Genomic DNA, 17,831 nt, shown 5'->3' on the forward strand with positions numbered 1-17,831 from the left:
AGAAGATCTGGCCTGTGACTAAATAGCTCCAGCTTGGTATGGGAAAACTGGGGAATGATACCATCGTGTCCTGTGAAAAACAGGATGCAGGTGGGCGTCCCTGCTCCCTCTTATCTGCTGGCAAGGCCCAGAAGATGGGAACAAAGGAGTTTCTGCTGAGATCCCAGAGCCAGAAGCTGCCACTCCAAGGAGAGCTGACTCACTTTGGATTTGAGCTGTCACTCCAAAGAGAGCTGTCTCAACCATATTGGACTTGTAAATAAGTTGGCACTACCACTCAGAAGTCATCGTCGTCCTCAACAGAACAACAGTGACTGATGACCCACCGCTACTGAAGATCAGTGACTGAAGTACGAACCGCTGGATCTGTGGTGGTGACTATCTCCCTCTTGCTTCCTACAAAGAATCCTTGCTTCTTCTTTCCTATCTTTTCTATCGCCCTCCTTCCCTTCCCCATTCCCCTAATTCATAATAGTGTCCGTCCTCCCTTCCCCATCTCCCAGATTAAGATTTTTAGTAAACTGTTTGGACCAACATTTGAACCGTTGTTCCTTAATCTCAGGCCGAGTATACAGATATCAAAGAACCTCTTCTCCCTCCTATAAATAGGAGTGAGACACAATCTCCATCCCATTCCATCCCATCCCATCCCATCCCCATTCCATCCCCATTCCATCCCATCCCATTCCCATTCCATCCCATCCCATCCCCATTCCATCCCCATCCTATCCCATCCCATCCCATCCATCCCCATTCCATCCCCATCCCCATCCCATCCCATCCCATCCCATCCCATCCCCATTCCATCCCCATCCCATCCCCATCCTATCCCATCCCATCCCATCCCATCCCATCCCATCCCATCCCATCCCATCCTATCCCATCCCATCCCACTCTTTCTAATCACATCTCTGTCATGAATGAGAAAAACACAGACTGGCCTTCTAGGACATGCATTGTGTTTTAATCCCTGTTTCTGATTCCAAATTGCCTCCTGTTCTCCAGGTCATTCCTTTGGCAGCTACGCTGTGCTGTGACTACGTGTGATCTTCACCAGCTCTCTTTTTGGTGATTTAAAACAATTTGATGGCAGAGTCGTCAAACACATCTAAGTACACGCCTGAAATGCCTCAGTGCGGAAGTGCCATTCCTCTAAAAGATGTGATTCAGGATAGATGGGAGGCATCATTTAGCAGAGGGCGCTGAATTCGGGGCTATGAGAAGCGCAGATGCCCATCACTGTAGAGCCAAGTGCCACAGAGGTGCTGGAAATACCCAGTAATTGGTCAGGATGGTACCTCTGATTGAAGCAGATTTTATTTGCTGCTGCAGTGGCGGCCTTCCTGCAAGCAGGAGATTTACATTTCTTAATTCCATTCTGACTCTGTTAACTCTTAGTCTGTCTCGTGCCAGCCGGCCGCCAGCCTGTTGTTTCCTCGACGTCTCAGTGCCCTTCCATACACATTCCATACACAGCCCCAGGCTGGATGCAGCCCCATGGCTGCTCGGGGGCACTGCTGGGCTGTGTGACCCCGGGATGGGAAGGGATCAGCAGCAGCGGGAAGGAAACCCTTCCCTGGTCTGAGCCGGAGGGAGCGCGGTGGGGCTGTGGCGGTGCCGGGCCCCACACTCGGGCTCAGAGGCTCTTCCTCCCCACGTAGGACCAGCGCTGCCAAAAGGGCTGTGCACGGCAGTGCCTCCAGCGGTCCTGCACCCACCGCCACAGCCTGGAGCAGCAATCCTGCAGGCACTGCCCGGCCCCGCACAGCCCCGGGGTCACCCGCAGATGGGCCGTGCGCGTGGGACCCCAGCGGGACCTTGCTGGGTTGGTCCTGCCTGGATCCATCAGGGTGCTCTGGTCCAGCTCCTCTGGGGTGCTCCCATGAGCTTCCTCTTCCATGCGCTCATCTACGTCCATGTTCTTGTCTGTATCCATGTACATATCTGTGTCCATATCTATGTCCATATCCATGCCCGTGTCCCTCTCCAGCAGCTGCCACATCCCAGGACTAAGGAAATCCATAAGCACACGCAGATGGATCCTGTGGGGCTCCTGTGCTGGTGGCTCCTGGGCTGGACGCTCCTGGGCTGGGGGCTCCCTGAGGGTCTCGGCCGCTTCCTGCCGCTCCAGCAGTGCCCGCAGCAGTTGGCAGCGGCGCTCAACGGCTGCCTGGTTTTCCCGGACGACGCGGAGCAGCTCCAGGATGAGCTCCGTGTGGGAGCAGTGGGGCTCCGTGGGGCTCTGTGCTCCATCCATGGGAGAGCTCTGCTTGCTCGACCCCAGGGAGTGAAGGGGGCTGGGGGCTGCTGCCAGGAGAGCCGGGGGCTCAGGGCTGGGGCACAGGGCTGGCTCTGGTTCTGGCTCTGGTTGTTGTTCTGGGTCAGTCCGAGGGACAAGAGCAGCCAACTCTGCCAGCGCACCAGGCCAGGGCTCCGGGAAGGAGTACAGGGAGGAAAAGGAAGAGGAAGAAGAAGCAGCCAGGGAGCCCAGGGACACCATGGATGCCAGCGGGGCCCGGGGGAGCTTCGTACTCCTTTCTTCTGGGCTCGTCCTGCAGGAGGAAATGGAGGAGTTGAGGGGACCCACTACTCCCATGCCCACAGGTTGGCCACGACCTCAGTGGAGTCTCCTGCCACGGCCCTGAGCCCAGGCCCTGCAGCACTGGAGGAGCAGGTCTGGCCAAGCAGCACTCACCACAGTTCCCAGGTTGGCGATGCCATCCCCGCTGCTCCATCCTTCCAGCAGGCATCTGCCAAAGCAAGAGCGTGTGAGCGGCCGGGACCCCCCACTCAGCCCCACACTAGGCTGCCGACCCCTTGCAGAGTGCTCAGCTCTGCAATCGGGGCTGCTCACCTCTCCCTTCCTCTGTCTGGGTGCTTGTCTCTCTCCTCTTCTTCCCCAACCTCCGACAGAACTTCTGTGGGAGCAGTGAGAGGGTGGGTGAGGGGCTGCCCCTGTGCCCCTGTGCTCAACAGCCCCTCACCCATCACTTACCTGCAGCCGCCGGAAGTGCAGCACGATTGAGACCAGGCTGAGCTGCAGCATCAGCTTCAACTGCATGGCCATCCAAAGTGGTCCTTGGGAGCTGAGGCTCCCCATGATCACAGTGATGCTCTTCCACTCGTGCTCCGGTGATGCTCCGTCGCTTGCTCAGGAGGAATGTGTCCCGCTCTGCTCATGGCACATGGCAGCTGAGCCCTCCTGCAGGGCCCCCATCTGTGACACACGGGAACTCTCACTGTGATGCAATAGCCCCAGTGTTCCATTCTCGCTCTCCAGCCTGCAGCCCAGGATGGAACTTTGGATTAACCAGAGCCCCTCCATGCTGAGCACCGGGGCTTCTAGAAACCCACCCGCAGACCCTCCCTGCCTGGTGGCACTGGAGCTCCTGGGCTGCTGGAACTGCCCTGCACTGGGGCTTTGCTCCCGCACGGAGAGCAGAGGGCCACGGCCTCCCCGCAGCACCTCCAGAGTGCGGAAAATGAAAGCAAACAGAAAGCAAACAGATGCTTCTGGTTCGGCCCCTTCCCTGTCTGGCGGCTCCGCTCGCAGGGCCCCCGGCGCCTGCAGGGCAGCGACACGCAGCAGTGGGGGCAGCTCCAGCGGGAACAGCAGTGGGACAGGGACAGCACTGCTATGGGGGCACTGTGGGGGGACACCTCCAGGGACACCCGGACGGGAGCGTGGGGCTGCTGCCATCCCCTGGGCGGTGGGGGCGAGGATGGCTGTGTGCAGCCATCTTCCCAGGGGAGGAGGACCGTACTTCGGGGGGGAGGGCTGCCATCGGGACAATGTGGGTCCCCTATGGAGCTGACAGCCCCCTCCTTTCCTGGGCTGAGCGGGCCGTGGGAGGGAAGAGCCCAGCAGTCAGAGGAGCACCGCAGGAAGCGGCCTTCTCCTAATGCCCGAAAACCCCGCCTATTACTCCCAAAAATTTGTTTGTGCTGTTCATGGTGAGGAGCCCAGAAGCCCCTCGTGTCCCTACAGCCCCTCATGTCCCTACAGCCCCTCATGTCCCTACAGCCCTTCAATGCCCTGCAGCCCCTCATGTCCCTACAGCCCCTCATGTCCCTGCAGCCCTTCAAGGCCCTACAGCCCCTCATGTCCCTACAGCCCTTCATGTCCCTGCAGCCCTTCAAGGCCCTACAGCCCCTCATGTCCCTGCAGCCCTTCATGTCCCTACAGTCCCTCAAGGCCCTGCAGCCTCTCAAGGCCCTCAAGGCCCTGCAGCCCTCACAGGGAGCAGAGGAGCAGCCCTGAGCTCTGCTCTCCGTGACCAGGACTGGCCCCAATGGAATGGTTGCAGGGAGGGCAGGGCAGGAGAGGGAAAGGAGACGGAGATGATGCAGGGCCTGGAGCTCCTCTTATGACAAAAGGCTGGGCAACATGGCTCTGTTCAGTCCTGACAAAAGGAGACTCAGAGGGGATCTGATCAATGTTTGTGAATATCTGAAGTGGGAGAGCCCAAAGGACATGGCCAAACTCTTGTCAGCGGTCTGTGGGGACAGGAGAAGGGGAAACGGCCATAAATTGGAGCATAGCAAGTTTTGTACCAGAATGCAAAGGAGCTCCTCCACAGTGAGGATGATGGAGCTCTGGAACAGGCTGCCCAGGGAAGCTGTGGCTTCTCCTTCTCTGCACATTTCCCAGACCCGCCTGGAGGCCACTGTGCAGCCTGACGTAGGGAGCCTGTTTTGCAGGGGGTTGGACTCAGAATGACAGAATGGTTTGGGTTGGAAGGGGCCTCAAGGATCAAGAAGCTGCAACCCTCCACCACAGGCAGGGCCACCGACCTCCACATTTCAGAGCAGCCCTGGCTGCCCAGGGCCCCATCCAACCTGGCCTTGAAATCTGGACTCAGTGAGCTCCAGAGGTCCCTTCCAACCCCTACAGTTCTGTGGGGGGAAAAAAGGAAAAAAAAACAGAAAGGCTGTGCCCCATTGGGTGGCTATTTATTTATTTATTGATACTGGGGGAAGATCTCCTTGAGAGCAGCCCTGCGCAGAAGGACTTGGGGGTCCTGGTGGACGAGGAGCTGGACATGAGCCAGCAGTGTGCGCCTGCAGCCCGGAATGCAGCCAGCTGTGTTCTGGGCTGCATTAAAAAGGGGTGGCAGCAGGGACAGGGAGGTGATCGTCCCCCCCTGATGTGGAGACCACGGTTGCAGCTCGTGTGTGGAGAGAGCAACGACCCGTTAAGTGACCCGTTAGTGTTAGGTACTAAGCCTTAAGCCCTCTCCTGTGCGGCGAGGTGCCGCACCGGCTCGCCCTGACAGCCGGCAGCCAGCCTGTTGTTTCCTAAACGTCTCACTGCCCTTCTTACGGTCCTCCCGTGGGGATTGCGTCCCAGGCTGCTCCTTGCTGCCCAAAGGACGCTTCTTTGTCACACACAGCACCGGGGGCTGCCAGGCACTTCCTTGGGCACGTCATGCCTTGTGCTCTGCTGTCATCCTTCTCTTGTGCAGGAGATTCTTGCACTGCATGTGGGCGTGCAATGAACTATTCCACACACAGATTTTCCCGTAGACGCAGAGCAGCTCCAGGATGAGCTCCGTGTGGGAGCAGTGGGGCAGTGAAGACTCGGTGGAGCTCTGAGATCCATCCCTGGGGGAGCTCTGCTTGCTCAGCTCCAGAGAGTGAAGGGGGCTGGGGGCTGCTGCTGGGACAGCCGGGGGCTCAGGGCTGGGGCACAGGGCTGGCTCTGTCTGGCTGTGGTTGTTGTTCTGGGTCGGTCGAAGGGTGGCCAACTCTGCCAGTTTGCCAGGCCAGGGCTCCAGGAAGGAGGGAGGAAGAGGAAGAGGAAGAAGCAGCAGCCAGGGAGCCCAGGGACACCATGGATGCCAGCGGGGCCCAGGCAGCTTCATACTCCTTTCCTCTGGGCTCGTCCTGCAGGAGGAAATGGAGGAGCTGGGGGGACCCGCTGCCCCCATGCCCACGGTTGGCCACAACCCCAGCGGAGCCTCCTGCCATGGCCCTGAGCCCAAGCCCTGCAGAGGTGGGGGAACAGGTCTGGCCAAGCAGCATTCGCCTGTGTCCATGCCGATGCTCCCCCCTGGGAGCTGCTACATGCCAGTACCAAGGACATCCATCCGTACCGACAGATGGGGGAGCTGAGGGGACCCGCTGCCCCATGCCTGCGGGTTGACCATGGCCGCAGCGGAGCCCCACCCGTGGCCCTGAGCCCAGGCCCTGCAGCACTGGAGGAGCAGGTCTGGCCACGCAGGACTCAGCGTATTTCAGTGGTTGCGACGCCATCCCCGCTGCTCCGTCCTTCCAGCAGGCATCTGCCACAGCAAGAGCGTGTGAGGGCCGGGACCCCCCGCTCAGCCCCGCACTGGGCTGCCGACCCCTTGCACGGGGCTCAGCTCTGCAATCGGGGCTGCTCACCTCTGCCCTCCTCCGTCTGGGCGCCTGTCGCTCTCCTCTCCTTCCCCGGCCCGGCACCTCGGACTAAAAGCCAAGGCCAGGAAGACTGACGTTACAGGAGAGGGGGGTCTGCTCCCACAGCGAGGGGCACCCACATGGCACAGCCCCGGGGTCACCCGCACACGGGCCGCGCACAGGGGACCCCAGTGGGACCCCGTCGGCTCGGCGCTGCCTGGATCCGGTCCCGGCGCCGGGCTGCCAGCGCTCCGGGCTCGGCCGGCCGCTTCGCCGCCTTCCTTTCCGCGTCCCCTCCTGGCGCTGCCTCGACACGCCCGGTGCCTTTTGCTTTGGGCCGCGGGGGACGAAGGAGGGAGGGGGCGCGAAGCGGGGAGAGGAGGCGGCGGGGGGACCCCGAGCAGCCGGGGCTGTGCCCACCTCCCCGTGCCCCGCGCGGCTCGGCGCCGACCCTTCTATCGCCCGAAGCCCCCAGCTGGAGCCAGGCGCTGCGGAGAAAGGCTGAGGGAGCCGAGGCTTCGTCTCCTTCCGACCCCTGCTGTGTGCGGGGTCAGCAAGCGGCGGCCCGGGCTGCCCAGAGCCACATCCAGCCTGGCCTCGGGTGCCTCCGGGGATGGGGCATCCACAGCCTCCTCGGGCGACCTGTTCCAGCGAGAAATGTACAGAACGCTGCATTTTCATTTGCATCGCGTCCAAAGTAGAAGCAAGGCGACAACCTGGCGACGTTCCACGTGGCCGGAGATTGCCAGCTCCCCCCGACCAGACCCTGCACCCCCAGCTTCAGCCGTCTGTTCAAGTCACGACCCCAGGCGTTTCGTTGCTGCTTAGCTGGCACAGAACTAGTCACACCTGCAGCACACTCATGTCCGTTTGTGGGCTGAATGCCACTGCATCCAGACTGCTGTGCTTGGCCATAAAGCACTCAGCCAGTTGGACTCGATGAATTTGTACGTCTCTCCCAACTGACCAGTACTATTCTACTTTCCCTTCCCTTCCCTTCCCTTCCCTTCCCTTCCCTTCCCTTCCCTTCCCTTCCCTTCCCTTCCCTTCCCTTCCCTTCCCTTCCCTTCCCTTCCCTTCCCTTTCATTCTCCTTCCTCTTCCCTTCCCTTTCATTCTCCTTCCTCTTCCCTTCCCTTTCATTCTCCTTCCTCTTCCCCTTCCCTTTTCTCTTTCCCCTTCCCCTTGCCCTTCCCCTTCCCCTTTCCCCTTCCCCTTCCCCTTCCCATTCCTCTCTAATGGAAGCAGATTTTATTTGCTGTTGCAGTGGCGGCCATCCTGCAAGCAGGAGATTTACATTTACATTTCTTAATTCCATTCTGACTCTGTTAATTCTTAGTCTGTCTTGTGCCAGCCGGCCACCAGCCTGTTGTTTCCTAAATGTCTCAGTGCCCTTCTTATGGTCCAGCAGGACCCTGTTGGGTTGGTCCTGCTGGATCCGCCAAGATGGACCTGTCTGGATCCATGGGGATGTTTCTGCTGGAATCTGTGGAGCTGATCCTGGCTCGATCAGGACGCTCTGGTCCAGCTCCTTTGGGGGTGCTCCCACTCGCTTCAGTGTATATGTGCCCTTCTATGGGCATGTTCACAGTGCCGATGGGCACGGCCCCACACTCTTTTGATGACCAATACGTGGGCTGTGAGGTCAGTATGTGGAAAGAGCTACAGAAGGTGCACCATACGGAGATCATAAAGAACAAGGACTATGCAGTCACCTGGAGGAAGGCGGCTGCAGAATGGCAGAATCGCTGCCACCGTCCCACTCCATGCCTGATGCTGAGACAGGAGCAGGCCATCGCCGTGCTGGCGTACAGCGCTGCAGGGGGGATGTGTGAGAAGTTCAACGCAGCCACGCGTCAGGGCGGACTCTCCCACCAGCACTACCTGCAGTCGTACCGCTTCAAGACGCTGCACTTCCTCCTGACCCAGGCGCTGCAGGCTCTGCGGGTATCCCAGCCCTACTGCTACAACGTCTATCGCGGTGTTGGGGGCATCCGCTTCACAGCCCAAAGAGGGATGGCTGTGCGCTTTGGCCAGTTCACCTCCACCTCCCTAAGGAAGGAGGTTGCAGTGAAGTTTGGCCTGGACACCTTCCTTGTCATTAAGACCTGCCATGGTGCCCCCATCAAGCAGTTCTCCTTCTACCCCACTGAGGATGAAATGTGGGAAAAGGGTCTGACCACTTGGGAAGAATATAGGAATGTAGTCAGGGCCTGCAGGGATGCAACGAGGAAGGCTAAAGCCCGCCTGGAATTGAATCTAGCTAAAGTGATAAAGGATAATAAAAAAGGCTTCTTCAAGCATGTTAACAGCAAAAGGAAAACTAGAGAGAATGTGGGCCCCTTACTAAGTGAGGGGGGGGTTCTGGTAACGGGGGATGCTGAGAAGGCAGAGATACTGAATGCCTTCTTTACTTCCGTCTTCAGTGAAAAGGCTCTCCCGCAGGAATCCCACACCCTGGAGGTTAGGGAGAGGGTCTGGGGAATGGGAGACTTCCCTTTAGTCAGGAAAGAGGACGTGCGTGAGCGCCTAGGCAGTACTAAGGTCCACAAGTCCATGGGACCTGATGGGGTGCATCCACGTGTGCTGAGGGAGCTGGCGGAGGTCATTGCCGAACCGCTTTCCATCATTTTTGAGAGGTCTTGGACAACAGGGGAGGTCCCTGAAGACTGGAGGATAGCCAATGTCACTCCGGTCTTCAAAAGGGCAAGAAGGAAGATCCGGGTAATTATAGGCCTGTCAGCCTCATCTCCATCCCTGGAAAGGTGATGGAACAGCTTGTGCTGGATACCATCTCCAGACAACTGGGAGAAAAGGAGGTTATCAGGAGTAGTCAGCATGAGTTCACCAAGGGGAGGTCGTGCTCGACCAACTTGGTGGCATACAGTGCTGCAGGGGGGATGTGTGAGAGCATGCTGTCACATGCTGGGTGGATGGGGGAAGAGCGGTAGATGTAATCTACCTTGATTTTAGAAAGGCATTTGATACTGTCTCCCATGACATCCTTATAACAAAGCTGAGGAAGTGTGGGATAGACGAGTGGACAGTGAGGTGGGTTGAGAACTGGCTGACTGGCAGAGCGCAGAGGGTCGTCGTTGGTGGTGCAGAGTCTGGCTGGAGACCTGTGACCAGTGGTGTCCCCCAGGGGTCTGTGCTGGGTCCGGTCTTGTTCAACATCTTCATCAATGACCTTGATGAGGGGATAGTGGCCACCCTCAGCAAGTTTGCTGATGATACGAAGTTGGGAGGATTGGCTGACACGCCTGAAGGCTGTGCTGCCATTCAGCGAGACCTGGACAGGCTGCAGAGCTGGGCAGTAAGAAACCGGATGAGGTTCAACACAAGCAAGTGTAGGGTCTTACACCTAGGGAGGAATAATTGCATGCACCAATACAGGCTGGGGGATGAGCTGCTGGTGAGGAGCTCTGCAGAGAGGGACCTGGGCGTCCTGCTGGACGACAGGTTGGCCATGAGCCAGCAGTGTGCCCTCGTGGCCAAAAAGGCCAATGGCATTCTGGGGTGCATTAAGAAGAGCGTGTCCAGCAGGTCAAGGGAGGTGATCCTCCCCTCTGCTCTGCCCTGGTAAGGCCTCATCTGGAGTACTGTGTCCAGTTCTGGGCTCCCCAGTTCAAAAAAGACAGGGATCTCTTGGAAAGAGTCCAGCGGAGGGCCACAAAGATGGTGAAGGGCCTGGAGCATCTCCCCAATGAAGAAAGGCTGAGTGAATTGGGTCTGTTTAGCCTTGAGAAAAGACGACTGAGAGGGGACCTGATCCAGGTTTATAAATATCTGAGGTGTGGCGGCCATAGCGGTGAGGCCAGTCTCTTTTCAGTGGTACGTGGAGACAGGACGAGGGGAAACGGACATCAGCTGCAGCATAGAAAGTTTTGCACGAATGTGCGTAAGAACTTCTTTACGATGAGGTGACGGAGCACTGGAACAGGCTGCCCAGGGAGGTTGTGGAGTCTCCTTCTCTGGAGATATTCAAGTCTCGCCTGGACGCCTACCTGTGCGACCTGGTGTAGGGAACCTGCTTTGGCAGGGGGGTTGGTCTCGATGATCTCTAGAGGTCCCTTCCAACCCGTACAATTCTGTGATTCTGTGATTCTGGTCTGGGAAATCTGCAGAGAAGGAGAAGCCACAGCTTCCCTGGGCAGCCTGTTCCAGAGCTCCGTCATCCTCACTGTGGAGGAGCTCCTTTGCATTCTGGTACAAAACTTGCTATGCTCCAATTTATGGCCGTTTCCCCTTCTCCTGTCCCCCACAGACCGCTGACAAGAGTTTGGCCATGTCCTTTGGGCTCCCCCCTTCAGATATTCACAAACATTGATCAGATCCCCTCTGAGTCTCCTTTTGTCAGGGCTGAACAGAGCCATGTTGCCCAGCCTTTCATCATAAGAGGAGCTCCAGGCCCTGCATCATCTCCATCTCCTTTCCCTCTTCTGCCCTGCCCTCCCCTGGCATCTGCAAGCCATTCCATTGGGGCCAGTCCTGGTCACGGAGAGCAGAGCTCAGGGCTGCTCCTCCCTGTGAGGGCTGCAGGGCCTTGAGGGCCTTGAGAGGCTGCAGGGCCTTGAAGGCCTTGAGAGGCTGCAGGGCCTTGAAGGCCTTGAGAGGCTGCAGGGCCTTGAAGGCCTTGAGAGGCTGTAGGGCCTTGAGGGCCTTGAGAGGCTGCAGGGCCTTGAAGGCCTTGAGAGGCTGTAGGGCCTTGAGGGGCTGTAGGGACACGAGGGCCTTGTAGGCCATGAGAGGCTGTAGGGACACGAGGGCCTTGAGAGGCTGTAGGGACATGAGGGCCTTGATAGGCTGCAGGGCCTTGAAGGCCATGAGGGGCTGTAGGGACACAAGGGGCTGTAGGGACACGAGGGGCTGTAGGGCCATGAGGGGCTGTAGGGACACGAGGGGCTGTAGGGACATGAGGGGCTATAGGGCCATGAGGGGGTGTAGGGACACAAGGGGCTGTAGGGACATGAGGGGCTGTATGGCCTTGAGGGGCTGCACTGCCTTGAGGGGCTTCTGGGCTCCTCACCATGAACAGCACAAACAAATTTTTGGGAGGAATAAGCGGGGTTTTCAGGCATTAGGAGAAGGCCGCTTCCTGCGGTGCTCCTCTGCCTGCTGGGCTCTTCCCTCACACGGCCCACTCAGCCCAGGAAAGGAGGGGGGCTGTCAGCTCCATAGGGGACCCACATCGTCCCGATGGCAGCCCTCCCCTCCGAAGTACGGTCCTCCTCCCCTGGGAAGATGACTGCACACAGCCATCCTCGCCCCCACCGCCCAGGGGATGGCAGCAGCCCCACGCTCCCGTCCGGGTGTCCCTGGAGGTGTCCCCCCACAGTGCCCCCATAGCAGTGCTGTCCCTGTCCCACTGCTGTTCCCGCTGGAGCTGCCCCCACTGCTGCGTGTCGCTGCCCAGCAGGCGCCGGGGGCCCTGCGAGCGGAGCCGCCAGACAGGGAAGGGGCCGAACCAGAAGCGTCTGTTTGCTTTCTGTTTGCTTTCATTTTCCGCACTCTGGAGGTGCTGCGGGGAGGCCATGGCCCTCTGCTCTCCGTGCGGGAGCAAAGCCCCAGTGCAGGGCAGTTCCAGCAGCCCACTGCTCCCACACGGAGCTCATCCTGGAGATGACACAGGAAAACCAGGCAGCCATTGAGCGCCGCTGCCAACTGCTGCAGGCACTGCTGGAGCGGTGGGGGGCAACAGGGACCCCCAGGGAGCCCCCAGCCCTGGAGCCACCAGCACAGGAGCCCCCAGCTGAGGAGATCTCCAGGATCCATCTGTGTGTATGGATGGATGTCCTTGGCACTGGCATGTGGCAGCTGCTGTAAGGGGACACAGAGATGGATGTGATCAGGAATAAGGACATAGATACGGACATAGAGGGGCGCACAGAAGAGGAAGCTCATGGGAGCACCCCAAAGGAGCTGGGCCAGAGCGTCCTGATGGAGCCAGGCAGGATCAGCCCTATGGATCCGTGCAGAACCCAGGGATCCACGGACACCAAGCTGAGTAGAGTGGTTGACACGGTGGAAGGAAGGGATGCCATTCAGAGGGACTGCAACAGACTTGAAGGATGGGCCTGGGAGAATCTAATGAGGTTCAACAGTAGAAAGTGCAAGGTTTGGCACTTGGGCCGGGGCAATCCCTGGCATCCATACAGACTGGAAGGAGCGGTCCTTGAGAGCAGCCCTGCAGAGAAGGACCTGGGGGTCTTGATGGAGGAAAAGCTGAACATGAGCCAGCAGTGTGCTCTTGTAGCTCGGAAAGCAAATGGGATCCTGGGCTCCATCAGCAGAGGGGTGGCCAGCAGGGACAGGGAGGTGATTGTCCCCCTCTGCTCTGCTCTTGTGAGGCCCCATCTGCAGCACTGCGTCCAGGGCTGGAGCCCCCAGGACAAGAAAGACAGGGAACTGTTGGAGAGGGTCCAGAGGAGCCACAAAGATGATCAGGGGCTGCAGCACCTCCCTACAAAGCCAGGCTGAGGGAGCTGGGCTTGTTCAGCATGGAGAAGAGAAGCTGCGGGGTGACCTCAGTGCAGCCTGCAGGACCTAAAGGGAGCCTACAGACAGGAGGGGAGTCAGCTCTTGGAAAGGGGAGATAACAGCAGGACGAGGGAAATGGTTGGTAGTTGAGAGAGGGCAGATTGAGGTTGGTTGCCATGATATGATAATAATGGTGATAGCGCAGTGCAAAGAAATTTTTTTTAGCAATGTCTTTGTTCTGACAGTCTCTGCTCAGATCTGCTGTTATCTCAGCCCTCTGGAACCCGCAGCCAGCAGCAGTAGCACTGCTGTGGTTTAACCCTGCAGCAGCTCTGCACCACTCAGCCATTTCCTCACTGCCACACGGTGGGTTTGTGGAGAGCATTGATGCAGACAAAAGTGTGAGAACTTGCCAGCTGAGAGGGACAGTTTGGTGAGAAAGAAAGATGATAAAGGAAATAAGCTATGTGATGCAAAAATAAATGTCTCAACAGCTGCTGTTGGGGGCCCAGCCTGTCCCCATGCAGCAGCACCTAGGAAGGACTCATCCCAAACACAACACACAGCACCCGATCAGCTGCTAGGAAGTCCATCAGCTCCATCCCACCCAGCCCAGCTCACGGAGTGCAGCACCAGCTGCTGGGAGCCCCTCTGCACCGAGGGCTGCAGAGCCAGAGCTGCTCATCTCAGCGCCTGTGGCACCAAGAACCACATGTGCACCAAGGCCAGGGGGATGGCTAAACATGGACATTTCCTGGGGGAAGTCATGGCAACCACTTGGCCACAACCGGGCAGTTTTGGGGTGCTTGCAGATGAGTTAGGCAGGGCACACAGGCTGGGGCTGCTCTATAAAGTCGGACCCAGCTCCGGGTGTCCTGCAGTGCAGCAGCATCACGCCGTGGGTCCTGCCTGAAGCAGAGCCAAGGTAAGAGCGTGCTGCAGCTCCAGGGCTGCTCCCGGCACAGACGCCGCAGCACAGCGGCTGCTGGGGCTGCGCTGGGGAACCTTCTTCTCTGCAGCAGGGAACGCCAGCCGTGGGCCGGAGGCCGGGGGCAGCAGGGTGGGGAAGAGCCCGGTGGCCCTGGATGGGGACGCGGGCTGGGGGTGCTTCCCTGCGGTGTCAGGGTGGGTCCGGGTGGGTCCTGAGGTCACCCCGATGCATCTGCTCCGCTTCTCCCTGCAGCCCCTGCGGCCGCTCCCCGCAGCCAGCTCCCACTCATGGAGCTCCTCGCCCTGTGCTGGGTGCTGCTGGCCGGAACCTTGCTCAGCACGTCGGGCTCCAGCAGCGCCCTGCGTGAAGGAGACCTCGACCCCGAGGAGATAGAGATGGACATGGCCATGCAATCCTTTGATGACGACTATGATGGCTGCGAGGACAGCATGTGGGAAGAGCTACAGAAGGTGAACCGTACAGAGATCAAAAAGAACAAGAACTATGCAGTCACCTGGAGGAAGGCGGCTGCAGAATGGCGGAAGCGCTGCCGCTGTCCCACTCGATGCCCGATGCTGAGACAGGAGGAGGCCATCGCCGTGCTGGCGTACACTGCTCCAGGAAGGATGTGTGAGAAGTTCAACGCAGCCACGCGTCAGGGCGGACTCTCCCACCAGCACTACCTGCAGTCGTACCGCTTCAAGACGCTGCACTTCCTCCTGATCCAGGCGCTGCAGGCTCTGCGAAAATCCGATCCCAATGAATGTTACAACGTCTACCGCGGTGTTCGGGGCATCCGCTTCACAGCCAAAAAAGGCAGAGCTGTGCGCTTCGGCCAGTTCACCTCCACCTCCCAACAAAAGAGGGCCACGGAGAAGTTTGGCCAGGACACCTTCTTTGTGATTAAGACCTGCTATGGTGTCCCCATCAGGAATTTCTCCTTCTACCCCACTGAGGATGAAGTCCTCATCCCACCCTTTGAAGTCTTTGAGGTCACCAACTTCTCCATTGTCAATGGCAGAAACCAAATCCATCTCCGCTCTACAGGGCAGGAGAGCAAGCACAGCTGTGAGCTTCTAAAGTCTCTGCATGGCCAATGGGGTCAGGGCCACAGGGAGGTGGGGTTGGGGCTCAGCCGTGGGCGGAGGCGTGGGGAGGTGGGGAGGTGGGGAGATGGGGTTGGGGGGTGGGGAGATGGGAAGCTTGAGCAGCTTAGAGCTCTGTGAAGCTGTGGGGGTGTGCAGGGGCAGGGCAGCAGCAGAAACCAAGTGTGGGGATGGGTAGAGACGTGCGCCCAAGGGCCGGCGGCGTGCAGAACTGTGCTGCTCAGCGCGTGTGCCTGAGCCAGGCTGTGCCTCATGGCCACAGCTTGTGTCCTCCTCTTCTTTCTCTCATTAAACCTTGAGCATCAGCACGTCGGTGCCGTGTGTGTTATTTATATGTGTGGATATTTCTCACCCTATACTTGATGGAGCGGGGAATGTGGCCACTGAGGACAAGGAGAAGGCTGAGCTCCTCAATGCCTTCTTTACAACTGCCTTTAATAGCCAGACCAGTCATCCGCTGGGCATTTTATGCCCTGGTCTGGAAGTCTGGGACCCTACTCAGAATATACCCCGGCGACTCAGGTGAAGACAGTCAGAGAGCTCCTCCTCCATCTGGACTGTCACGAGTCCATGGGACCGGAAGGGCTGCACCCTCGGGTGCTGAGGGAGCTGGAGGCTGTTGATGCAGTCTAGCTAGACTTCAGCAAAGCCTGTGACACGGTCTCTCACAGGCTTCTGCTGGGGAAACTGGCTGCCCGTGGTCTGGACAGATATACACTTCTTTGGGTAAGGAACTGGCTGAGGGCCGTGCCCAGCGGGTGGTGGTTAATGGAGTGAAGTCCAGCTGGCGACCCGTTACGAGTGGTGTCCCCCAGGGGCCAGTACTGGGGCTATCTTGTTTAATACCTTTACTGACGACCTAGACGAGGGGATTGAGTGCACCCTCAGTAAGTTTGCAGATGACACCAAGTTGGGAGGTGGTGTGGATCTGCCTGAGGGCAGGGAGGCCCTACAGAGGGATCTGGATAAGCTGGATCGCTGGGCTGAGGCGAATGGGATGAGGTTCAACAAGGCCAAGTGCCGGGTCCTGCACTTTGGCCACAACAACCCAGAGCGGAGTTACAGGCTTGGGGATGAGTGGCTGGATGAGTGTGAAGAGGAAGGGACCTGGGGTGCTGGTTGATGCTCGGCTGAAGACGAGCCAGCAGTGTGCCCGGGTGGCCAAGAGGGCCAACGGCATCCAGGCCTGCATCAGAAATGGTGCGGCCAGCAGAGCAGGGAGGTGATCATCCCCTGTACTCAGCTCTGGTGAGGCCGCGCCTCGAGTGCTGTGTTCAGTCTTGGGCCCCTCACTGCAAGAAAGACGTTGAGGCCCTGGAGCGGGTTCAAAGAAGGACGAAGCTGGTGAGGGGTCTGCAGCACAGGCCTTATGGGGAGCGGCTGAGGGAGCTGGGATTGTTCAGTGCGGAGAAGAGGAGCTCGGGGGAGACCTCACTGCACTCTGCAACTGCCTGAAGGGAGGTTGGGGTGAGGAGGGGTTTGGCCTCTTCTCGTATACAACAAACAGGACCCGGGGAAATGGCTGCAAGTTGTACCAGAGGAGGTTTAGGTTGGACATAAGCAAGAACTTTTTCTCTCAGTGGTCAGGCAAGGAATGGCTGCAGGGAGGTGGTGGAGTCGCCGTCCCTGGCAGTGCTCAAGAGGCGCCTGGATGAAGAGCTGCGAGATCTGGCTTAGTGCTTGTGGTAGCAGTGCTGATGGGAGGACGGTAGGACTGGATGATCTTGTAGGTCTTTTCCAACCTTGCGATTCTGTGATTCTATGACAAATTTGAAATAGTGAGGAAGTGGGGAAAGCAGACCTCGTCCTGAGGGCCGGGTGCTGCTGGGCACACGCTGCAGGTTGAGCGCCAGCAGAGCTGCCCGGCACCAGAACAGCAGCCCCGCAGGTTTGGGAAGCAGCGGTGAGACCGGCAGGAGCACAGCAGTGTCCCCCACCAACAAGGGAACGCTGCTGCCGACCCCAGGCTGTGACACAGCGCGGTGCGGCGTGGCACACAGAGCAGCTCTGTCCCCGTGCAGGCTGTCCTGATGCAGCCCTCGTGCACGTGCAGCTGCCCGCCCGCTGGGCTCTGCCCCTCGCAGCTCGTCTCCGTGCCCGGGAGTGGCCGCAGGGACAGGGAGGGCGTCGGGCACCCGCCGGCCCCCGGCCCGGCACCAGCACGGGCTCTGCCACGACCTGCGCCGAGAGCCCGGAATGCAGCGAGGGGCCTCAATGAGCACCCAGCAATGAGCGCCGCAATGAGCTCTGCAACCGCTTCCGATGGTCGGTGCAGAGCTCCTGCCCGCGCTGCCCCTGCACTCGGGGCTCGTCTCAGCTGCGGGAAGAGAAGGGTTGGGCTCGGCAGAAGGGAGGGGATGGCAGCAGCCCCACGCTCCCGTCCGGGTGTCCCTGGAGGTGTCCCCCCACAGTGCCCCCATAGCAGTGCTGTCCCTGTCCCACTGCTGTTCCCGCTGGAGCTGCCCCCACTGCTGCGTGTCGCTGCCCAGAAGGCGCCGGGGGCCCTGCGAGCAGAGCCGCCAGACAGGGAAGGGGCTGAACCAGAAGCGTCTGTTTGCTTTCTGTTTGCTTTCATTTTCCGCACTCTGGAGGTGCTGCGGGGAGGCCGTGGCCCTCTGCTCTCCGTGCGGGAGCAAAGCCCCAGTGCAGGGCAGTTCCAGCCTGCGGGCTGGGTTTCTTACAGCCCCGGGCCCCGTGTGTCACTGATGGGGGCCCTGCAGGAGGGCTCAGCTGCCATGTGCCATGAGCAGAGCGGGACACATTCCTCCTGCTCAAGCGACGGAGCATCACCGGAGCACGAGTGGAGGAGCATCACTGTGATCATGGGGAGCCCCACTGGCATTTCTGGGCTCCCCAGTTGCTGCTTCTTCCTCCCCCTCTTCCTCTCTCTACTCCTTCCTACAGCCCTCTTCTGGCACATGGCAGTGTTGGTCA

General features: G+C 59.2%; 3 protein-coding genes across 5 annotated transcripts; 2 read left to right on the top strand and 1 right to left on the bottom strand.

Annotated features, from left to right (window-relative positions):
* Window positions 1-1,228: 1,228 nt before the first annotated feature.
* LOC104909429 (uncharacterized) lies at window positions 1,229-3,518 on the bottom strand. Of its 3 annotated transcripts, none has more exons than XM_085216666.1 (5): window positions 3,355-3,506; window positions 2,996-3,217; window positions 2,855-2,918; window positions 2,696-2,750; window positions 1,229-2,552 (listed from the first exon to the last, which is right to left on the bottom strand). In XM_085216666.1, exons 2-5 carry the CDS (start codon window positions 3,098-3,100, stop codon window positions 1,637-1,639), a joined length of 1,140 nt encoding a protein of 379 aa, XP_085072792.1. In that variant the 5' UTR covers window positions 3,101-3,217; window positions 3,355-3,506; the 3' UTR covers window positions 1,229-1,636. The 3 variants fall into 3 exon arrangements, with proteins under 3 accessions (XP_085072792.1, XP_010704567.2, XP_031407967.2); XM_010706265.4 differs by having other exon boundaries at window positions 2,996-3,281; window positions 3,355-3,502; XM_031552107.2 differs by having other exon boundaries at window positions 2,996-3,518.
* Window positions 3,519-7,826: 4,308 nt separating this feature from the next.
* Window positions 7,827-10,655, top strand: LOC146545860 (NAD(P)(+)--arginine ADP-ribosyltransferase 2-like). The gene is made up of 2 exons (XM_085232696.1): window positions 7,827-8,553; window positions 10,648-10,655. Exons 1-2 carry the CDS (start codon window positions 7,827-7,829, stop codon window positions 10,653-10,655), a joined length of 735 nt encoding a protein of 244 aa, XP_085088822.1.
* A 1,207-nt stretch (window positions 10,656-11,862) lies between these two features.
* LOC146545861 (NAD(P)(+)--arginine ADP-ribosyltransferase 2-like) lies at window positions 11,863-15,530 on the top strand. The gene is made up of 3 exons (XM_085232793.1): window positions 11,863-13,785; window positions 14,044-14,948; window positions 15,339-15,530. Exons 2-3 carry the CDS (start codon window positions 14,079-14,081, stop codon window positions 15,528-15,530), a joined length of 1,062 nt encoding a protein of 353 aa, XP_085088919.1. The 5' UTR covers window positions 11,863-13,785; window positions 14,044-14,078.
* The last annotated feature ends 2,301 nt before the right edge of the window (window positions 15,531-17,831 follow it).

The sequence above is a fragment of the Meleagris gallopavo genome, chromosome 1, assembly GCF_905368555.1.
Source record: "Meleagris gallopavo chromosome 1, MGAL_WU_HG_1.1, whole genome shotgun sequence".
NCBI lineage: Eukaryota > Metazoa > Chordata > Aves > Galliformes > Phasianidae > Meleagris > Meleagris gallopavo.

What these genes read in the sequence shown, in the direction of transcription:
- LOC104909429 (XM_031552107.2), bottom strand. Translation starts at nt 3,100, where the DNA reads ATGGGGAGCCTCAGCTCCCAAGGACCACTTTGGATGGCCATGCAGTTG. An exon ending in CCAGACAGAGGAAGGGAGAG is followed by an intron (nt 2,751 to 2,854) that starts GTGAGCAGCCCC and finishes TTGCTTTGGCAG; the next exon opens with ATGCCTGCTGGAAGGATGGA. An exon ending in TCGCCAACCTGGGAACTGTG is followed by an intron (nt 2,553 to 2,695) that starts GTGAGTGCTGCT and finishes TTCCTCCTGCAG; the next exon opens with GACGAGCCCAGAAGAAAGGA.
- LOC146545860 (XM_085232696.1), top strand. Translation starts at nt 7,827, where the DNA reads ATGGACCTGTCTGGATCCATGGGGATGTTTCTGCTGGAATCTGTGGAG.
- LOC146545861 (XM_085232793.1), top strand. Translation starts at nt 14,079, where the DNA reads ATGGAGCTCCTCGCCCTGTGCTGGGTGCTGCTGGCCGGAACCTTGCTC. An exon ending in GTGGGCGGAGGCGTGGGGAG is followed by an intron (nt 14,949 to 15,338) that starts GTGGGGAGGTGG and finishes TGCCTTTAATAG; the next exon opens with CCAGACCAGTCATCCGCTGG.